The sequence below is a fragment of the Furipterus horrens genome, unplaced genomic scaffold (genome assembly GCF_987537825.1).
Source record: "Furipterus horrens unplaced genomic scaffold, mFurHor1.1.pri manual_scaffold_9, whole genome shotgun sequence".
NCBI classification, from domain to species: Eukaryota; Metazoa; Chordata; class Mammalia; order Chiroptera; family Furipteridae; genus Furipterus; species Furipterus horrens.
The window spans coordinates 11,117,452-11,137,033 of NW_028327179.1; the positions used below are offsets into that span (position 1 = coordinate 11,117,452).

Below are 19,582 nucleotides of genomic sequence, written 5' to 3' on the forward strand. Positions count from 1 at the left end.
CAATGCTACTTGTTGACTTCAAAAAATGATGGGTAATGAGTCTAGAAATCATTATTTCTCTTCCTTTCTTCTTTTTTTAGAGGGGGTTCTTTTTATCATTTAATGAGTGCACAGACTGATATATTGTTTAAGAATTTAAAGAAAAACACGCTGGTGTGCAATGAGAAATATTGATTCTTCTGATATTTGAAAGAATGACAAACAATGCAAAGACTATAAGCTGGGGGGCTGGGTGTTATAACTAACATCTTGACAGAGCAAAAAAGCACATTTGGCCTGTGCAATGACACAAAGCTCATTAAAATCTTCGAGGAAAGAAACACAAGGGGATGCAGATGTCTCAAATGGAGTAAGATTTTCCCTCCAAAAACAGCTAAAGGCGAGTAGTATCTGGAACAAAGCAGCAAACTAGCAACGTAACGGAAATGTGCCAGTCTTGACTGTTTCCAAAGTGAAGGGTTTCTAAGAGGCTACATGCAAATCAAATCATAAGTGAAGATTTGGGGGGGGGGTGAAAATCATTTAAAATATCCATATTTGAAACTTAAACAAAACAAGAACTCATCTGAGGTACAAAGAATTATCTTCCAAATGAGTCAATCTGTACATTTTAGTTTTTATTAATTATATTTTCTTAAATGTTTTGTAGCATGTAGCACACCTTAGAACAACCACTTGATGCCCTTGAACTTTGAATGCAATACAGAATCTTTCCTTAAATAGAATCACAGAATATTAAGATAGACGATTCCTCAGAGACCAGTTAGAATGGTGGTTCTCAACCCTGGCTGCACTTCAGAAATAATTTTGGAGCTTTTCAAAAATATAGAGGCCCAGGGTTCCACCCCAAACCAATGAAGTCACAAGGGGGTAGAGATATCAGTATTTTTTTGTATTAAACCCCACAGGTGGTTCTACCTGACTGCCAAGATTGAGAACCATTGGTACAGGATGTAGAGTTGCACTGGCTGATACCATAGCCACCGGCTACAGGTGGGCACCGACCACCTGAAATGCGGCTGGTCCGAATTGCGTGGTAATTGCAAAACACACACCGGATTTCAAAGATTTATTACAAAAAATACTGCCAAGTATCTCATCAACATTTTTTATTGATTATATGTTGAAATGATAATATTTCAGATATACTGGCTTAAATAAAATATTATTATAATTAACTTCACCTTTCCCACCCCCCCACCTTTTAATGTGGCTACTAGAACATTTAAAATTACATATGCAGCTTGCATTTGTGGTTCTCACTATTGAACGGTGTTGGTCAAGACAACAGTCTTTTAGTACAAATGAAGAAACTGAGGCAGGGAAGCATCATGCGTTCAAGGCAACACTCGGGGGGTTCCCTCTTCTAGTCTTAGGCGCCTCCTGTTGCCAATAAAACACTTGCTTGCAGAGCTAGGAATGGCAGAGCCCCTAATGCCCTCAGTCAGAACTTAGCCTTGCTTTCTTTTTGTCTTGCCGTTTCTTCTAAGACTTTATATTAAAATATATTTCCCTTATGGAAAAATCTCCCCTCTCCGTTGTGCACATACTTGTGATTTGTTATTGTAGGGTTACTTATGAAAGCAGAATACTGAGAACGGATGTCAAAAAATAAATCTAGAAAAACATTAGCATAAAAAAATGTAGAGAATGGATGAAAAGGATTATTAAGGCTTTTAAGATGTCCATGGTCAAGTTCAAGCCTGTGAATGTTTTACCATGTTGTAGTTTAATAAGTAACCCAGGAGACTCTCTGCATTCTCAGAGCCACCTTCAGCACACTCTCCATATCCACTCAGAATTTAGAAGTTTGAACCTATAATATTGTCTTTCTTCTCAGAAGGACTGTTTTTCTGGGCAATATTATCATTATAGGGAGGCAAATCCAGCTCTTCAAAATGACATGCCACTTCATACCTAGATACCGTGGCGGAAATGGACTTTGTCCTCAATACCTTCTACCCTCTGGTGCATGGATTAATACCTGGGCATTCAGAAGCCAGACAGCATCGTGGCTTACTTAAAGAAGAAAATCTTGTTTTGATCAAATGAATTGGTCCTACCAGATCTGCCAAATGAAGATGAAATGTGTTTCTTCTAACAACCAGCTAATTTTTTTTTTTTAAATGTTTTTTGGTTTATGTAGTTCCCCACCACCACCACCACTGGAAAGCCAGCAGAGTGACTTGTGTAAAACTGGCTGAAATGTGTTATATTTGAGAAATCATGCAACACAGGGTTCCTCGGTGAACTAAAAGAATAAAAGAGACCTGAATTCTGACATGAAGCCTTCATGCAAAGAGCTGGAAAGGAAACCCACGGGTCAGACCAAACCACAGATACAGGAGATGCATTCAAGATCTCTATTGAGATATTCTTGTTCCCCATCCTAAATATAGCATAACCCAAATGTCACCTTAAATCAAATGTTTGGGGCTCTGGAGCCCCCTATGTTGCATGCATGATTTCTATTAGCTATGATTAGTCAAGTTTTGCCAGTCAAACCACAAAGAGCATACTTCCAGACTCAACTCACTTCTCATGTAGTAATATTCACCTCTAAACCCTCTCATTCCTATACACCAACCTGGAAAGATAATAAGTTACAGATGGATCCTGGGCCAAAGTACATCTGCCAGAGTGAAAACACTTGTTGCTCTATTCAACTAAAAGAACGATTATTGATTTTAACTTTAAATAATTTTTCGGATCTCTTCCTCAAAGAGGATAAAGAAAATACAAGAAGTAAAGAAAGTTACTGCCTTATTCTGAGATGGTCTTTTAGGCCATTTTTAGTTCTGCCTGGATTTTCATCTCAAATGAAATCTGGATGGCGTACTTTTACAAGGCATGTCTAATCCTAATGGTGAAGAAGAGAAGAATGATCTTCAAATAAGGAGGTCGATAGTAGAAAAATTAACATCACAGCTGTATAAGAATAAAAAGAACAGAAACTGCAGTTTATATGGTTAGGGCATTCATTCAAAAGACCTGATTTTTAAAATCGACTTTGAAAGGACAGTGATCAAAGGCTTGAAAGGAGCAGGCATCCATGGGTTGGGTTTCATTTGTGACAAGGGTATTTATGGTGGCCTGGCTCAATGGAAAGAAAACCTGACAACCTGGAGGCAGAGACTGGGCGTCCAGGCTCCACTTGGCATTCTTTCATTCTGGGTCTTGGGTGAACCAGTGAACACCACCAGGCCTTAGGTTCTGTTCTTCAACGTGAAAAGGTTGGTTCATGAGTGAGAAGACCTCCCCAGCTGCAGTTCTACTTGTGCTGCACGTCTTTCTAGCTCACCCTCAGAATCCCCAGGCCGAAGGGAACTCCTACTCTCTAAAATTAGGTCAAGCCAAGCACCAACATGGCAGTTTTCAATCCTGGGAATTTTAGGGTAGAGATTACAAATATAAACCTTGAGGAAATAGAAGGAAGCAACTAAAATATGTATTTTTAAAGTGTTAAATGGATTCTGATCCATTTCTCAGAAAAGATAATTGGGCAATAGAGTGAGCATGGAGGAAAGAAATGTGGGAACGTCAGTATAACATCTTATACATTCAGGAATTTAGCCTAAACATTTTAAGTTTTATTTTGAAAGTTCCAGAGTCTCAGCAGAGCTTCAAATTTTTGCTCTTGTTTCTGGAACAGTTTCCTTCCATAACCTAGTAATTTGTAAAAGCTCTCTCTCTCTCAAGTTAAATTCATGATTTGTGATTCCCATTGATGCCATATTAATGGATCCTTTAAAAAAAAGCACTAATTGCCAATTTTTTCCTAATTACAAAATGTAAAAACTCTTTAGTGAAAATATTAAACATGATTTCATTGTTAAAGTGCCAGGGTGTTTCTTAAAGCAATGCTACAAAATGGGTAGCTTATTTAGTTTCCACATAGCAACACAGGAAGGCTCTTTAAGTCTGCTTAGCATATCTAAAAGTGCTCCTTTCTCACACTTAAATATTTGAGGTTATTGTCCCCACCCCCACCCCCCAGTTTATTATCTCACTCGATTGTATAATCTTCTCCAATGGGATTCACAGAAGTAGTCCATGATTTAAATTTTTAAACACTAAGTTACAAAAATCATCGGTAGATTCCCATAATACAGCTAGCAGTCAAACTGGACAAGATAATGAATTGACTGAGATCATTGTTCCATCTTCATCCAAGGAAGCTGCCTCTAAAAAGAGATCTTAAATTGCTGTAGAAATCCAATTTGTAAGTTGCAAAGGAAGCATATAGATGGGAAACACCAGCATGATCACATTAATTTTGTGACTAAAGGCAATGCTTTGAAGTGAAGAAGAAGAAGAAAAAAAAGATGACAAAAATAATAAGTCCACTCAAATCCCCAATTTTAAGTTAACCATACAACCAGAAGAAAATTAACTACAAATACAAAATTCACATCCTGGGGATCCAGCAAGCATCACCCCCAAATACACAAAATAATTTTCAGCTTAATAAGCAAATTCCAATGCTAAGGAAATACTACAGAAAGATGGTGATCCATCATTGCTAAAAGGTAAATTATAGTGAGAAATCAGGAAACCAGGAACCTGACATCAGTACAAATAGTCATGGAAAGTTCGTGGTGATTGATTGGTTTTCAGTCTGTAGGTATGGGAAACTGACAAGTAGTTGTCATGAAAATCTTCAACTTACTGTAATTGAAAAGGAGAACTCTCTAGACAAACTACCATTCATTTAAGCAGCTATTCAAATAAAAGCTGGAACACCGCAGAGACAGAAGCAGAGGCAGTTTCCACTTTTTTGGTGGGAATCTAATAAACTATCTGCTCGCGTATAAACTGTATGAGAGGCCACAACAGACTTCTACTTTGCAGGCAGTTTATGGACATCAGCAATTTACATTAAGAAATAGTCAGCTTGAAGATACTAACAATTGAGCAAATGTGTTTACTGTAAATAATGGTGAAAAATAAAAATCACCACGAATCAGTCAGGAATTTTTAAAAAATAGAGCTATCTAAAATACTACAAGCAAAGGAAAATGGGAAATTTTATAGGGAGGCACAGGTGAGTTCTTTCATTGTTTTCTTTTTAAGTTTTAGAACTAACGTAATAGCTGACGTTCAAGAGACAGCACCCTTCCTCAGGGGAATACACATCTAGGGTTGGAAGGTGGTGAATGTTTTTTGGTTTGTTTTATTTTTAACTTTTAGGTTTCTTTTTTAAGAATTCCTTCCTTATTAAAACTTAAGTACTTACTGAAGTGATTCATAAAAGCTCATGGAATAAGGGAATTCTTACCTGACACATAAACATGCTCATAAACATTATCTTACTCAGGAAATAAAGGTCTTATTCACACACACATACACACACACATACACACACACACACACACACACACACACACATACCCTTCCACAAAATGCTACCAAGTCCCAGGAAACTAACAAAAGCAACATTAAAATTTAGTGCAAAATATGAACTCCATTACTGAATTTCACCTATGAAAATACAAGACTGGCCTCATTTAATCAACTGCAAATTTCCCTTTCTGCTTAATAAGCATAATAAACATCATCTTACCATTCTCTGTAGAATAAAGTCAGCAACGTGTTGCTTCCTGCAGTCACCAAATCAAGTGTTTTTTCTTCCTTTCTTTCTAGTAACTTCTTTTCACCAGCAAGATTAGGAAGAAAATAAATCTGAATATTTGTCTCAGTATTTCAGACCACAAGATTGCGAAACTAACTCTTAGTAAAAAAAAAAAAAAAGAACAGATCTGGTATTTTACAATCACTTCTGCAAAATCAGAGGTACCTCCTGGGCTCTCGTACCTCCTTTCCTCCCTCGTTCTCTACGTTTCTTTTAGTAATGAGACTAATTTTTCCAGTAGCCTTAAACTCCCTAGATTTACTGACATGGAAAATGTGACTAAAAACTTGTAGAACTGTCTAGCCTCCAACCCTACACAGAATCAACTTTGTTGTAAGTGTTGAAGAACACCTCGCAAGCAGCTACTTGCTCGCTTAGGCTCCTGGGCTGCTCAGCACAGAACACCAAATAACAGTGCGCCATCTAGTTAGCGAGCCACACTCTCCATTCCAGAAGGGGGGACACCTTCAAGCCCTGGGCGTTAAGGACTTGTCAGGGCTCAGCTGCTCTAAAGGTCCAATTGTTTATTTAAATTTAAAAAAAAATATCGCTACGGAGATAATCCACATCTAGTGGATATGGGAAAATCTAGGTTATAATGGCACTACAAACTTTTACATCTAACTTTGATTTACAAGATAAAAGCAAGTTTTAAATTAAAGGGGCTTTCTGTTAATAGAGCTTATTATTCTGAAGACGGGAATGATTTTCTTCGAAAGTTGTCCCTGGGTGCATGCCTATTATCTTTGCCTTTCCCCTTCCACTAATGAGCATTTATCTAAAGAGCCTGTTAATCCTCTGATGTGTGCTTCTGGTCAGAGGTAACAGTTTGAATAAAACCACTAATCACTGATCACTAAATCACTAATCATTAATCACACTCTCGAGTGTCGGTGACCCTGGCCATTTTTTCCTTTAGGACTGTGCATCACAAACAAGAGGTTTAACATCTTAGATGCACATGGGTTGTGTGGGGGGTTATACTATTTCATCTCTACATGTGAATAAATAATAAATACTGCCACAAACCTGGGGAAGGATTGTCAATTAGACCCCAGGCAGGAGTTTCACAAATGTCTGCTCTACAGCATGGCTTTCACTTTGAAGGCACTAGACCTGATTATAACAAAAAATGTGTCCTTCGAGAAATTCCCACCTACTCAGGATATAAATTTTCCTTTGTTTAGCTTTCACCCACCCCAAATCAAAGAGCACCCAAATCCTCTCGTCCTTCCATCCAAAACCCTGTTAGCAATTTCTTATTTGATTTCTGCTGCACACACACCCCAAGAGTTTTTACTTTTATCCCTTCAGACTGCCACAGGCAGTGTTTTTATTTCAACTGGCAGATTCGAAGTTCTGACTCAATCCAGTAACTTCAGTATTTAACTTCCTCCTTGACTACAGAAAAACTTAAGGTTAAGAGAAAGAAAGTAACACACAACAATTCCTTATCCTGTACTTTGGGTGCAACGACTCCCATTCCCTCACTTTGGAAATGGAACGTTTAATCTTGATTCTTTCAACCAAATCTGATTTAGTCAGCATCCTCTCGCCTTCCCTCTTCCGCTAAGCACTTGGAGAAAGGCGCTCCGTCAGATTAAATACTTTGTTTGCAATGGGCGTGTTGTTTTCCTAAGTCACCGCAGGCACCCAATATTCACAACGTCTCCAAACATTTCCTGAGATGCCTTTTCTGTCAGGACTGAGCACTTTCGCCCTGGAGACGAGCGCTCGCCGGTGCCTTTCTTAAAGAACAGAAAAGGGCAGATTGTGCCCGCGCCGATCAGGTACCCGGCTCCGCTCTGACACCAGAAGCTCTTACCCACACTCCGGGGACAGTGGCCGCCCCAGGGACAGCAGTAAAAGGCGGAGGCGGGGCCGGAGCGACCGCGGGGTGGGCGGGAGAGGGGGTGGGGAAGGAGGGGTCCTGCGGGAGAGGGCAATAAAGCTACCCTGGAACTGGCGACTGTACAAAGTATGTTGGGGGCTGGGGGTGGAAAGCAGAGTTGCTTTGTCAGCATTTCTAAGCCTCCGAACCCTTGACTATCTGAACCTGTTAATCAAACACTCACTGGCCCGCAGAATGACGTAATGGACCTGCATCCAGCTTTATTCTTTGACACATGTCAGAGAGGGAGGGAAAAACAAAAACCAAACACACTCTGCGGACTCTGACAAAACATACAAGCAGCCCACCCCCGACCCTGGCCTTGAAAGAGCATCAAGTGGGGGCGGCACACGTCCAGGGAAAGTTGGGGAGCGGGTGGACACCTTCTGGGACTGAGCGGTTATACAACCCCTTCCCCCAAACAGAGTGACAGCAAAGAAGAAGCGGATGCAGCCGCTGGGAGAAAAAACATCTCCTTGGTTCCTTCGCACGTCTTGCCCCTCTAAGAACTTCATGAAAAGTTTAAGCGGTTCCGTGGAGAATCTGCCGTGGAGGTTCCGCCGCCAGGAACTGCCACCGCGCCGCTGAGGCAAAGGCGGCAGCTGTCATTCGGGGCAGCGGCGGGGAAGAGGGAACGATACCAGCGAGCACGGGGCGCAGGGAGGCAGGGGCCTCGCCACTCCCGAGCCTTCCGCGCCTGCAGCACAAGCCAAGTGCCCTCCAGGAGCAGCGTCCCCTCCTCGGGCGGGCAGCCCTGCGGGAGAGGTGGCGGCCGCAGGCTCAGCACCCGGGAGGGCGCGAGCCCCCGCGCACCCGCCTGTGCACCCGCTAGGTGACCCGGCGTCCTCGCCGCGCCCGCTGGAAGTTTGCAAACTTTCTCCGGGGGTCCGCCGCATCACGGGGAAGTTGGGGACGCGGGGGAACGTTCCTGGCTTGCCATCTGCGCTGCCGCCGCCGCTGCCACCGCTTGACCGCACTTCCGGAGGGTTCCGCACCTTGCCAGGTCTCTGGAGGCAAACACACACCCCCGATTCATAACTGTTCCCCGTGTCAGGGAAACACACGCGCGCTCCCACACACGCACGCACGCCGGGCGAACACCGCGCTCAGTCCACGTTAGCATCCCTCCAGTCGCGCGGCGCTGCGGCCGCCGAGACGCGCTCCGGATTGGACGCGGCGTGGGGTCTCTAGGGTGGCCTCAGGACACGGCAGAATTCCACAGTCCACCAGCATATGCGGCCGGACATCCTTCTGGTCCGCCAATGTGTTTACAAACACATATCACCCTCACAAAAAAAAAAAAAAAAAAAAATGCATCGCATCTTCCCTGCTCCTTGCCCTGTGACCTGCCCACTGGACCAAGTAACCTCTCGGCTGCTGCCGAGAACCAACCCCTGCCAACCAGTACGCTCCGGAGATGGCTCCCTCGGCAAGCGCAACAAAAGTGGCTAAATGCAAAAGCCCCAGAAGTGGCCCAGCCGTATTTTTAGGAACTTACCAAACAAGTGTGGAGAAGGCAAGAGCAGAGCCCGGGTGAAGGGACCACGTTGGACTGAGCAAAGATTACAATACATTCTATTTAGAGTGCATTACATCACCCCCCCGGTGACGTCACGTGGGATTCCTGAACTTCTAAATCATTGCGGTCCGCGGGGGAGGGAGGGAGGGGCGGGGCCGGCGCGCCAAGGGGGCGGACCCCGCCCCGGCCCCGCCCTGACCCCGCCCCAAGAGCGGACCCTGGTGCACCCGCTGGAGAGCGCGTGTTGGCGGCAGTGGCAGCGACAGCGCAAGCAACAGCTTGCAGAGCCCAGCGCCGTGTGACACGGCTCCCTGACATGAGTGGTGTGAGTCAGCTTGGAAACAATCCTCAGGGTTTCAGACAGGACCATGGAGGAGGGGCTCTCCTGCAAGGAGGGCCTGGTAGCATTTGAAAGGGGCGGGGGTGGGGGTCGGGGAGAGGTGGCAATCGGGGGGGTCCTGAAGGGTGAGGGAAGACTTCCTGCGAACGTAAATTCAAGACGCTCCACTCCTCCCTCACCAGCAGATGTCCAGCTCCTTTTTGCCTGCGACAGTCATGACCTCATTACAGTGTTCCCTGCCTCCTGGCTTCTCAGAGCGCTCACTCAACGCCCTTTTAATCCCCCCCCCCACCTCACATCCAATGGAATTACTTTATTGTGCACACTCCCGTGGAACACACAGACCCCACCCTTTGGAAGACCCCTGCCACGCGCTTCTGGGAAGCTGGAGGAAGAGTTGCTCCTGGAGGCGAAAGGTAAATCACAGCCAGAGCCAACTTATGCGCCTGATTTAGATTCAGCGTCAGAGCCGGAAGGGCCCTTGGCGATCACTTCCAGAGCCTCGTCTGTAACTTGCCCAAGCTCACAGGCTGGCAAGTGGCAGAGCCAGGGCCAGAGGCAGGATCCCAGCGCCTGGTCTGCAGTATCCCACTGACAACTCCTTGAGAGAAGGAGCCTGGCGTTTTCGGCATCGGCCAGTCACCATCACCATCACCATCTTCAGCTTAATTTCCATTCAGATGTCCTACCTGCGAGGCGGACTGCGGGGGGTGGAGGGAGGAGGCACAGGCTGAATTCCAGCCATGGCCCCTGCAGCAGTTCACACTTTACAAAGCACTCACACCCATGTGAACTTCCTTGGTTAGTACAACAACCAAGCACAAAAAGTAGGGCAAGTGTTATAATTATGCCCATTATACAGGTGCGCTAAGGCAGACTCCAGAAGGTGAGGGGGCTGGCCTGCAGTCACTTGAGCAAGTGGGGGCAGTGGCACCACCCCAATGCCTGTTTTTAAACCCCAGGCCCCAGACGCGGCTCCTTTCTAGAACTCTCTCCTCCTGAGTTTTTGGTGGTTAGAACCTTTGCTAAGGATGTGTTGGCTAGAAGTTGAAGCTTTGCTTAGGAACAGTTTAGCCCCATTAACTAACAATAATTATTCCTGACATTTATGTAACATTTGACATTTATATAGCTCCTCTCATCCCAATGCATCATAACCGTGACTGTGCAGTTTGCCAGAGAATCATGACTGGACTGGCTAGAAATCGTAATGCTTTGCCTGGATTGTCACATAGTTCTGAGCTGGTTTTGACATAATAAATGAAAGAGCTTTGTGTTTCCCTTCTGTTTTTAAGTGTTTAAACAACTCGCTTCCCTTCAGTGTTCCTTGAGACCATAGGAACTGAGGGCTGTTCGTTTCTCACAGCCTTATTCAGAACTCTTCACTGAGTCTTCTATTTGTTCTTTTCTATATGGAACCCCAAAGGAATTTGCAAAAGAAAGGCACCGGTCCTAACTTGAATCTTAACCAATAAAACTTTAAATATGACAGCTCAATTACATGGGTTTATGGAGGGAAGCAACAGCATGCTGAGGGACAGCCCTCTTGCCCACTTTCCCACTCAATTCCCAGGACAGCCTTTTCCACCTAAAACAGGGCTCTGCCTCCTTCTCCCTCAAAGAGAAAGTATGAGCCAGCAGAAGAGCAAACTTGAAGCAGAAAAGGGATACAGCGCAATATATCAGAGCTCAGTCTGAGAGTCTATCATCTTTTGTTTTTGTTTTTCCAGTTGACAGGTGGGACCCAAGGACTAGAATGGAGAATTTAATAAGCAAAGCCAACATGATAATCAAGTGTTTAAAAAACTGTAAGGAGTGAATCAATAAATTTAAAACATGTAATCCCCAACATGCTCTAAACATAAACATATAGATACGTTTTAATGCAAGTAGTTCATTCGTTTCTAATACTACCTAAATCATTTTTGATCTTTAAAAATTATTTATGACTTCTTGTTTGACATGCTGTCACTAGGTAAACAATGCCCCTGTGTGAGCCATAATTGACATAGAAATACACAGGGAACTTTTCCAATGACTTCCCCAATTACTTGATAATCATTAGGCTTCTTGAAATCTCAATAGGTAGATAATTTCTCTTAACATCAGCAATATTGTTCATGGTGCTGACTCCTTTCTCAGCTTCTGCTGAACTGACAGCAATTTCACTTAGATTATATCTATCAATTGTATTACAGGTTTTAAAAATATATTCCAGATCTCTGTTACCACATCACATACACACACACAAAAAAAAAATTTTTTTAATGTAAATTGAAAAAGAAAAGTAAATAGTGTTTAGCAGTTTGGATTCTAATGCCGACCTGCCTAAATTCAAATTATGGCTCTTATACTTGAGTTTTTAAATAATCTCTGTGTCTCAGTCTCCTTATCTATATCATAGGAGTGGTGCTGATAACACAAATGGGTTAATAATTATGATATGTAAGTACTTGCCCTCATTTTTATTAATGAATGTAATGTGGCTAATACCACGATAGGAGGGCACTCAGTGATTTTAGCGAACTTGCCCAAATAAGTGAAAAGAGAGCCCCACACTGACCCCTGCATGCACCAGCTCTCTGTACCAAGCAGGCTCTCACCTGTCAAACCATGCCAACATAGCCCTTGTGCTTGTGGTCTCTAAATCCTGTGTGCCTTGTGCTTCCCAGTCTCTTCCATGATCACTCAGAGTCAATGTCCCATGGAGGCTGCAGTTCCCAGAAGCAGTGATCCAAGAGCATCTCAAGAGGTATCTCAACTGGAGGTGGCCATCATCTGGGGCACTTGCCCACTGGGGTACCAGCACCGCCTCCACAAATGCCATTTTACCCACTAGGACTCTGCCCATTATGGCCTGGCAGACATGTGAAGACAGGGACCCTTATACTAGAGTCAAGGTAAACTGGCTAGGGTACCGCATATCTAGGATGCTCTGACCCCTACATCACCCCCGTCCACAGGGTAGGGGCACAGGCAGCGCATAAGCCCCTTCCCTCAAGGCACCACATTGGCTGGACCTATAAGGGGCTGACTAGCATCTCTACCAACCCAAGAAACTAGATGAGACCCCTTATTGAAGAAGGGGTTAACCCTTTAGTTGCTGAAACACAGGGCAGTGCAAGGGAGAGGCTGGGCAGCTGGGCCAGTGGATAGGACAGAGGTCAGAGAAGTGGGTATTAACTAACCCCTGTGGAAGAATAATTATATTTTAATAAAGTTATAGCCCTATCAGTCTTACCTACTGAGTATCAGGCCTGAGTAGAACCATCCCAAGGGTCCTCAGATAGGGAGAAAAACCTGGGCTTCTTGCTTTAAATCTAGTCATTTCTCCAACATTCAACAAAGGGTAGCAGATCTACAGAGTGCTGGAGAGAAAAATAAAAATAAAATGGTCTCCTAGGCTCCCACAGAAGTTCTCAAACTGAGCCGCATAAGCAGTACTTGGGCATCTTATTAAAATCAGTTTCTTGGGTCAGACTTCCCCAGGGATTTCAGTTCAAAGGTCTGGCATTGGGCCCAGGATTCTGCATTTGTAATTCTGATGCAGGCATCTGGGGACCCCACTTTGAGTGGCTCCGGTTTAGTAAATTCATAGATGGGCAGCGACCTGAGAGGAAGCTGAGGAGGGAACAGGAAGTCTGCTGCCTGCAACACTAAAAAGACAATGACCCTGGGCTCATATATTGAACTTAAGATCAGTCAGTCCTCTAGCTTCGTCCCCAAAAGACACACATTCCCCTGGAGCAGACGTCTCCTTGCCCCTTGTACATACACCACTCGAAGGAATCTCTCCCGCTTATTTTTCATTCAAGGCCTTTTTTGACTGAGTTAACTGTTAATGGGAAGAATGCCACTGGGTTTGTGGTTACACCCCTAGCTATGGCCCCACTGTGAAGTTTCTATCTCTTCTGAAATGGATCTTCACCAGGTTTCTTCATTATCTCATTTGAAGGAATAACGACTTTCAAATAAATGAAACTGCAAAACGCTGAAGACAGCAACGCCCACGACACAGCTAACACTTACCAAGCATGCACTCTGCGCCAAGCCTGGGGCTAAGAGCTTTGTGTGTATTCTTTCAGTTCCTCCTCATAATAACCCTGTGACGTTGGCGGAGCCATTCTCACTTCACAATGAGGAGATCGACTCCTGGAGCAGCGAGGAACCCGGCCAGGGTGGCACAGCTGGGCGTGGCAGGGCTGGCAGAGGATCACTGGGGGCCTGCACCAGCACCTGCCAGAAGTCCGATGGACATACATGGAGCATGCACATGAGTAGAGGACATTCGCACAGTAAGCATGTCCACCGTTCCCTCCAACCCCATCTGCATGTAGCACCCATGATGCCTCCTGAGCACAGATTTCTGGTGCGCCCATGGTGCATGGGAGTTCAGTGAGACACAAACCCAGTAGGTGGAAGCCTATTTCATCTGCACGGGATGGGGGTGAGGCCGGTGCTGACAGCCCCAAGACACCACGCTTTCCTTTGAAATCAGAACTTTCCTAGAACACAGGGGGAAACCAAGGTGTTCTAAGAAATATAAGTGACCACGGAACCCTATCTTACATATGTTATGTCCCTGTGTTGGCCAACCAACTGCACATGCCTTACATGGTGACAGAGAAGGAAAGGGAAAGACAGGGCAGCCCTTACCAGCTTTTTCTTTCAGTCCTCCCTCGCTCGTGAGCAAACAGAAGGCAGCATGTGGGTAGAATGTGTGCATATCAAGAAGTGAAATAAAGACAGCCGAGTTTCTTTGCACAACATCTCCACTGCCCCGGTAAGAACAAAGTCCTTATGCACATACCAGCTATGAAATACAAATTGTGTGAATTCAGTGATTCCACATACAAGTTAACTTACATGTACATTTAAAACTGTCATTGCACAGTATAAAAGTGAATGGTAAAATGAATACTTATAATTTAATATTTTAATTTTTGTTACTTAGAATGACATTAAATGGCAAATTAAAAGCACCATGACAGGTCCACAGATTGACTATTTATTTTCTTTCTATTTAATATCTTTAATGGCACTTTTCCCCTGTCTTTTGAACACGAGGCCCTGTATTTTCAGTTAGCACTGGGTCCCAAAATTATGTAGCAAGCCTACCCACAGTCAGATGATTGACATGATGTACCATGCCCCCAGACCCACACTCACCGTGCTGAGAGTAAAGGCAAGCAGAGCGGAGGTCTAACAGTCGCTTACTAGCTGTGTGACCATGGCCAGTTTTTTAACCTCTCTGAACTTCAGATTCTTCATCTGTAAAATGGAGATAATATTAGCATCTACTTCCCAGGATATTACAAGGATGCAATGAGTTATGTATGTACAGTGCTGAAAACAATGCCTGGCAATAATAATTACTGAAAAAAAAAAGTTAGATACTGCTATGCCTTATAAGGTTTGGGAGAACACTTAATAAAATAATCATTGTCAAGTGTGTTTAGCACTATGCGTGGCATTTAGAATGTGCTCGGTAAATATTCATTACATCAAATTGCGCATAAACTGTAATATTGAAGTTCTAGGGATTAATGTGAAGGAATCAATCCAATTAGTCCTCAGACTAAGGGCCTTTGTAAAAACCACTGGTGTTTGTAGGAGAAGGTAGAGTTAGATAAACAAATCTGCCTTGGATTTCTGGGCAACAGATCCATTTTGTACAAACTGATGGTCTAGCTGGAACCATCTTCACAACTTCCCCTTCAGTCTGGACACACAAATGCATTTTTACACCAACCGTTGTGTAATTATTAACACTGTGCGGTTTAGATTTTCCAGAGTTACATCTAAAAATCCTAAGAGGTATAACCCTGGTTGGTGTGGCTCAGTTGGTTGAAGTGTCATCCCATAGACCAAAAGGTCGCTGGTTCAATTCCCAGTCAGGGCACATACCCAGGTTGCAGGTTCGACCCCTTAGTTGGGACACGTACAAGAAGGCAACCAATCGATGTTTCTCTCGCACATTAATGTTTCTCTCTCTCTCTTCCTCTCTCTAAAAGTAATGAAAAAATGTCTCAGGTGACAATAAAAGAAATAAAAAAATAAACTTCTAAGAGGTATGGCTTGAAAATGTCATGCTCTTACATGGGAGGGGGGGCGGGTCACTCTGAAATGTTTAACAAGGGACAGCCTGGTCACTTGGCTCAAGCTTGGAAGACTTCATCTGGAAGGCCACCAGGTGCTGATGGCTTGACCTATTTCAATATTGAATTATTGTATTCACCACCTTATAAAATGTAATGTTTTCTCTTGAACCTGGCTGAAAATCAAAAACTTCACTTATCCCGAAGAATATTAAAATGTTAACATCTCTATAAAAATTATGCTTATTTTAACGCACTCCCCTCCCTTCCGCTCTCTCGCTCTCTCTCTCTCTCTCTGGAAAGAGAGACTTGATTAAATAAAAAGAAACTACTCTTTTCTTTTCCCTGCCTTGGTATTAAGTGGAAGAGATTGACACCTCCTCTGAATAATGACCCAGAATAATAGTGCTGTGTCAGCACACTCCAAAAAATTTTAGTCATTTCCTTAAGATCAATGGTAAGTGGAAAGTAACGGTTTTACAATAATTAGGAGTGTTTTATATATAGGGAAGGTTCATTTAGACTAAAACATTATTGATATCACATAAATTAATACTGAGCATGGCCTCACATGAACTGATATTTCACATACCACCTCTTTTTATATCATCATTAACCACATGTTTAACTCATGTACTGCTGATGTGGAAGGTTACTCTCATCTCTTTAGGGGCAATTGGAAGCACCTTATTTAAATGATTCTTGAGAATTTCAGTAGCTTTCACACCTAATTGATCAGCAGTTCCTCCTCATTCTTACATGAAACAGAATATTTAAAACCTGGGAAGTTCCTCTCAACCTCACTGAACTGTGAGAACTGCCTACCGAGGGAGTCAGGAAATAGAAAGCTTCCCCATGCCCCTCTCGCCTTCCCCACCCTGGTTTAAAATATTCTGTCTACAGCCTCCTCAACTGTGCCCTTACTTGGCACTTAGAGAGAATGCAGTACAGACAGCACACTGGGACATGGTGCTGGTGAGAAAAACCATCTATTCGCAGGGCTGCTGTGGCCATTTAACGCTGTGCCGAAGTCTGAGGGTGGGGAAGACGACGATTATCGTGAGCGCCACCTCTGGTTCCAGCCGATTATACGTAGTTATCTCATTTAGTCCTGACAACTCCGGTGAATGATGTTATTACTCCTGTTTCATAGACAGGAGTATTGAAGCTCAGAGAGCCTACGTCTTTTGACCAGGGTCACAGAGCTAATAAGTAAGGCAGCTGCGTTTCAAACCCAATTCTAACTCTAGAATCCCCCTTGCCCATCACATCCTGCTGAGGCCTTCGTTTCAAGACACTCCATCTCTCCTTTAACCCTCCTGCATGACATTATTTTGTTTTTTTGCACAACCCACCAACATGTGTATATGTATCTATATCTATATCTATATCCATATCTATATCTATGCAAGGGTTAACAACTGCTGTGCCTCGTAGTAATCATTTTGTTGGAAGCTGTGTCCCGTTATAGGCTGAGGGGAGCAGAGATATCTTTGATGAAAAACAAAGGACTCTGCATAGCAAAATCCTGGCCATTGTGTTGGGGGAGCTGTGGTCTAGAGAGGCAGCAGTTGTCTTGAGTGCATATTGTGAGAGTGGGCTGCTGAACTTGGCTTTGAACTTCGCCCCACTGCAAAGACATACCAGGGAAGGCGGAGAAGGCATGTGGAGGCTGGGGGACACTCAAAACGCGACTGAATTTGCCAGAGGAAGACAGATGCAGGGACAGTTAAGGTTGCCGGAGCGCAATTTCTCTCTTTCATTGCAATAATTGCACATCTATTCTCTTTTTACTCACTCAGACCTGGGGGATGTTTCTCTTAAAAATTAAAAGGTTTAAATTAAGATGACACCTTGAGGAGGGCCAGGCCTTGTTCTTCCTCTCCGTAGCCCAAGAGGCCCCTTATGGTCCCCTTTCCTTTTTTAATGGAAATATTTTTATTGTTTCTACAGACTGTAAAAGTTATATATGCTTGTAAAAACCTCAAGTAAAACAGAATTATTTAAAGCAGAAAGTAAATTTCTCCCTATAATCCCATCCAGAGATAAGCATGATTATTTCTGATGAATATTCTTCCAGAAATTATATGAACATAAATTGCATGAATGTGATCAAAAACATAATCTGTTCTCAAACTGCCTTTTCCTACTTCACAATTTATTGAGGACGTCAGTCCAGCGGGATACTATAATATGGCATTATCCTTTTTCAAGGTCATATAAGATTCCAATGTTTGGATTTAATTAATTTGCTATAAATGGATATTTACACAGTTTCAGATTTGTTGCTAATAGTTAGTCCTACTGTGAACACCTGTTCATGTACTTACACATACTCATGTGACTACTCTTCATAGAATAGCGTCTCCGAGGCACAGGCTCTGCCTGTTTTAAAGTGTTGTTACAGACTGCTTAATACTCCTCCACAATGGCAGTTAACAGTTGACTGTCTAACCTACAGTGAGTGAAAGTGCCCCCTCCCCCATACCATATCAACAGGGGGCATCTTTTAGGAGGAATTAAAGTCAGACATGAGATATCAAGTCAATGAAAGTCTGTCTTATAAGCAAAACAGAAATTGGTGGTTTCTACAGAGAATCCTACAAATAGAGGACTACACCACAAATGCAGCAATTTTAATGACAGAAGTCACACTCACAAGTCATCATAACATAGGCGAACCTTGATTATCACGAACCAACGTATAAATCTGCTCCACACATCCCAGTCAGTTAGGATAAACCAGTGAAGCTAGTATCATTATTATCATCCTGGGCCATTATACAGATGAGGAAACTGAATTAGAGAGAGGGGCAGTAACTTGCCTATCTTGCTAATATGAGGGGGACTGGGAGACTTTTTTATCTGTTTATATTGTTGTAACAATAAATTTACCTTTTTAGCCACTTTTAACTGTACGATTCAATGACATTACGTACATTCACACTGTTGTGTAATGATCACCACTACCTACTTTCCAAAACGGTTTCATCTTCCTAAAGGGAAACTCCATACACACTAAACAATAACTCCTTATTTCCTCTGCTCCTGGAACTGGGATTTGAACTCATGAAACCTGAGGCTAAAGCCCAAAGGCTTAAATACCGGGATCTACTGCTTCCACTGGTTCCACCATGTTCTCCTTAATTATGCATTTGAATAAACTAAGGTTTTAGTGTTTTCTTTTTGTGAGTAGGGACTTGTGTGCAAAGAAATAGCAGCCAACCTGCCGTGGCCAATGTGGCTCAGTTGGTTGGAGCGTCATCCTGTATACAAAAAAAGTCATGGGTTCGATTCTTGGTCAGGGCACATGCCTAGGTTGCGGGTTCAGTCCCCTGTCAGGGTGCATGCATATAGGAGGCAACCAATTGACGTTTCTCTCACTCTCCCTCTCGTTTCCTTCCCCTCTCTCTAAGGTCAATGAGCATGTCCTTGGGTAAGGATAAGGGGAAATAAAAAGGAATAGCAGCCAAAGAATACTTCCAGAAGAATGGGAAGCTTCGCAGCAAAGGAGGATTGTCAGAGCAGAAGTCCAGCCTTGGCCCTGCTCACCTACCATCACCGAACCTCCTCGTGGTAGTTCTAAAGCTAAACACAAAGGCCAAGGTTTTATGTTAAGCTGATGAACCAGTTTTAAAGAAGAAGAAAAAGGGAGTAACCATATCTACCTGGATTCACTAATCCAAATAAACTGACCAAGGGGCAGCTGTGGCATAGCTAGGTATCCTCAGGGCAAATCCTCAATAGCTCACATCTGGAAGGTGAGGGAGATGCTGTATCCTCCGGAAACTGGTTCCAGCCCAAGAGATCCAGACAGATGGGACCCTTACGTCTCCTTATCTCTTTGTGTTGGTCCCACCCATCCTAAGTTTTGCTTCCCCAAATAGATCCTTCTGGAATACAGCTGCCATCACTCATTCCATTGTCAAGGGGAGGATGGTTGCCTTTTTAGAGAGGAATACCACTCTGTAAGTCAACCACCAGGCCCTGTTTGTCCACGGATGGATGCCACACACCCACACAGATGGGCCCTAGACCAAAGCTATGGATTATTTTTCCAATCCACATACTGGATGTTTTTCTCTGTATTTTCATCTTATTA

General features: G+C 43.5%; 1 protein-coding gene across 1 annotated transcript in view; it reads right to left on the minus strand.

Moving 5' to 3' along the window:
* Nucleotides 1–7,719: 7,719 nt before the first annotated feature.
* LOC150001275 (uncharacterized) overlaps nucleotides 7,720–19,582 on the minus strand; it is a 30,194-nt gene continuing 18,331 nt past the window's right edge. Inside the window, exons 2-4 of the mRNA XM_090286849.1 lie at nucleotides 9,220–9,500; nucleotides 9,022–9,098; nucleotides 7,720–8,530 (exon numbers count right to left, since the gene is read on the minus strand). Of these exons, the coding sequence (XP_090142975.1) occupies nucleotides 8,129–8,530; nucleotides 9,022–9,098; nucleotides 9,220–9,500 (760 nt within the window). The 3' untranslated portion in view covers nucleotides 7,720–8,128. The remainder of the gene's footprint in view (nucleotides 8,531–9,021; nucleotides 9,099–9,219; nucleotides 9,501–19,582) is intronic.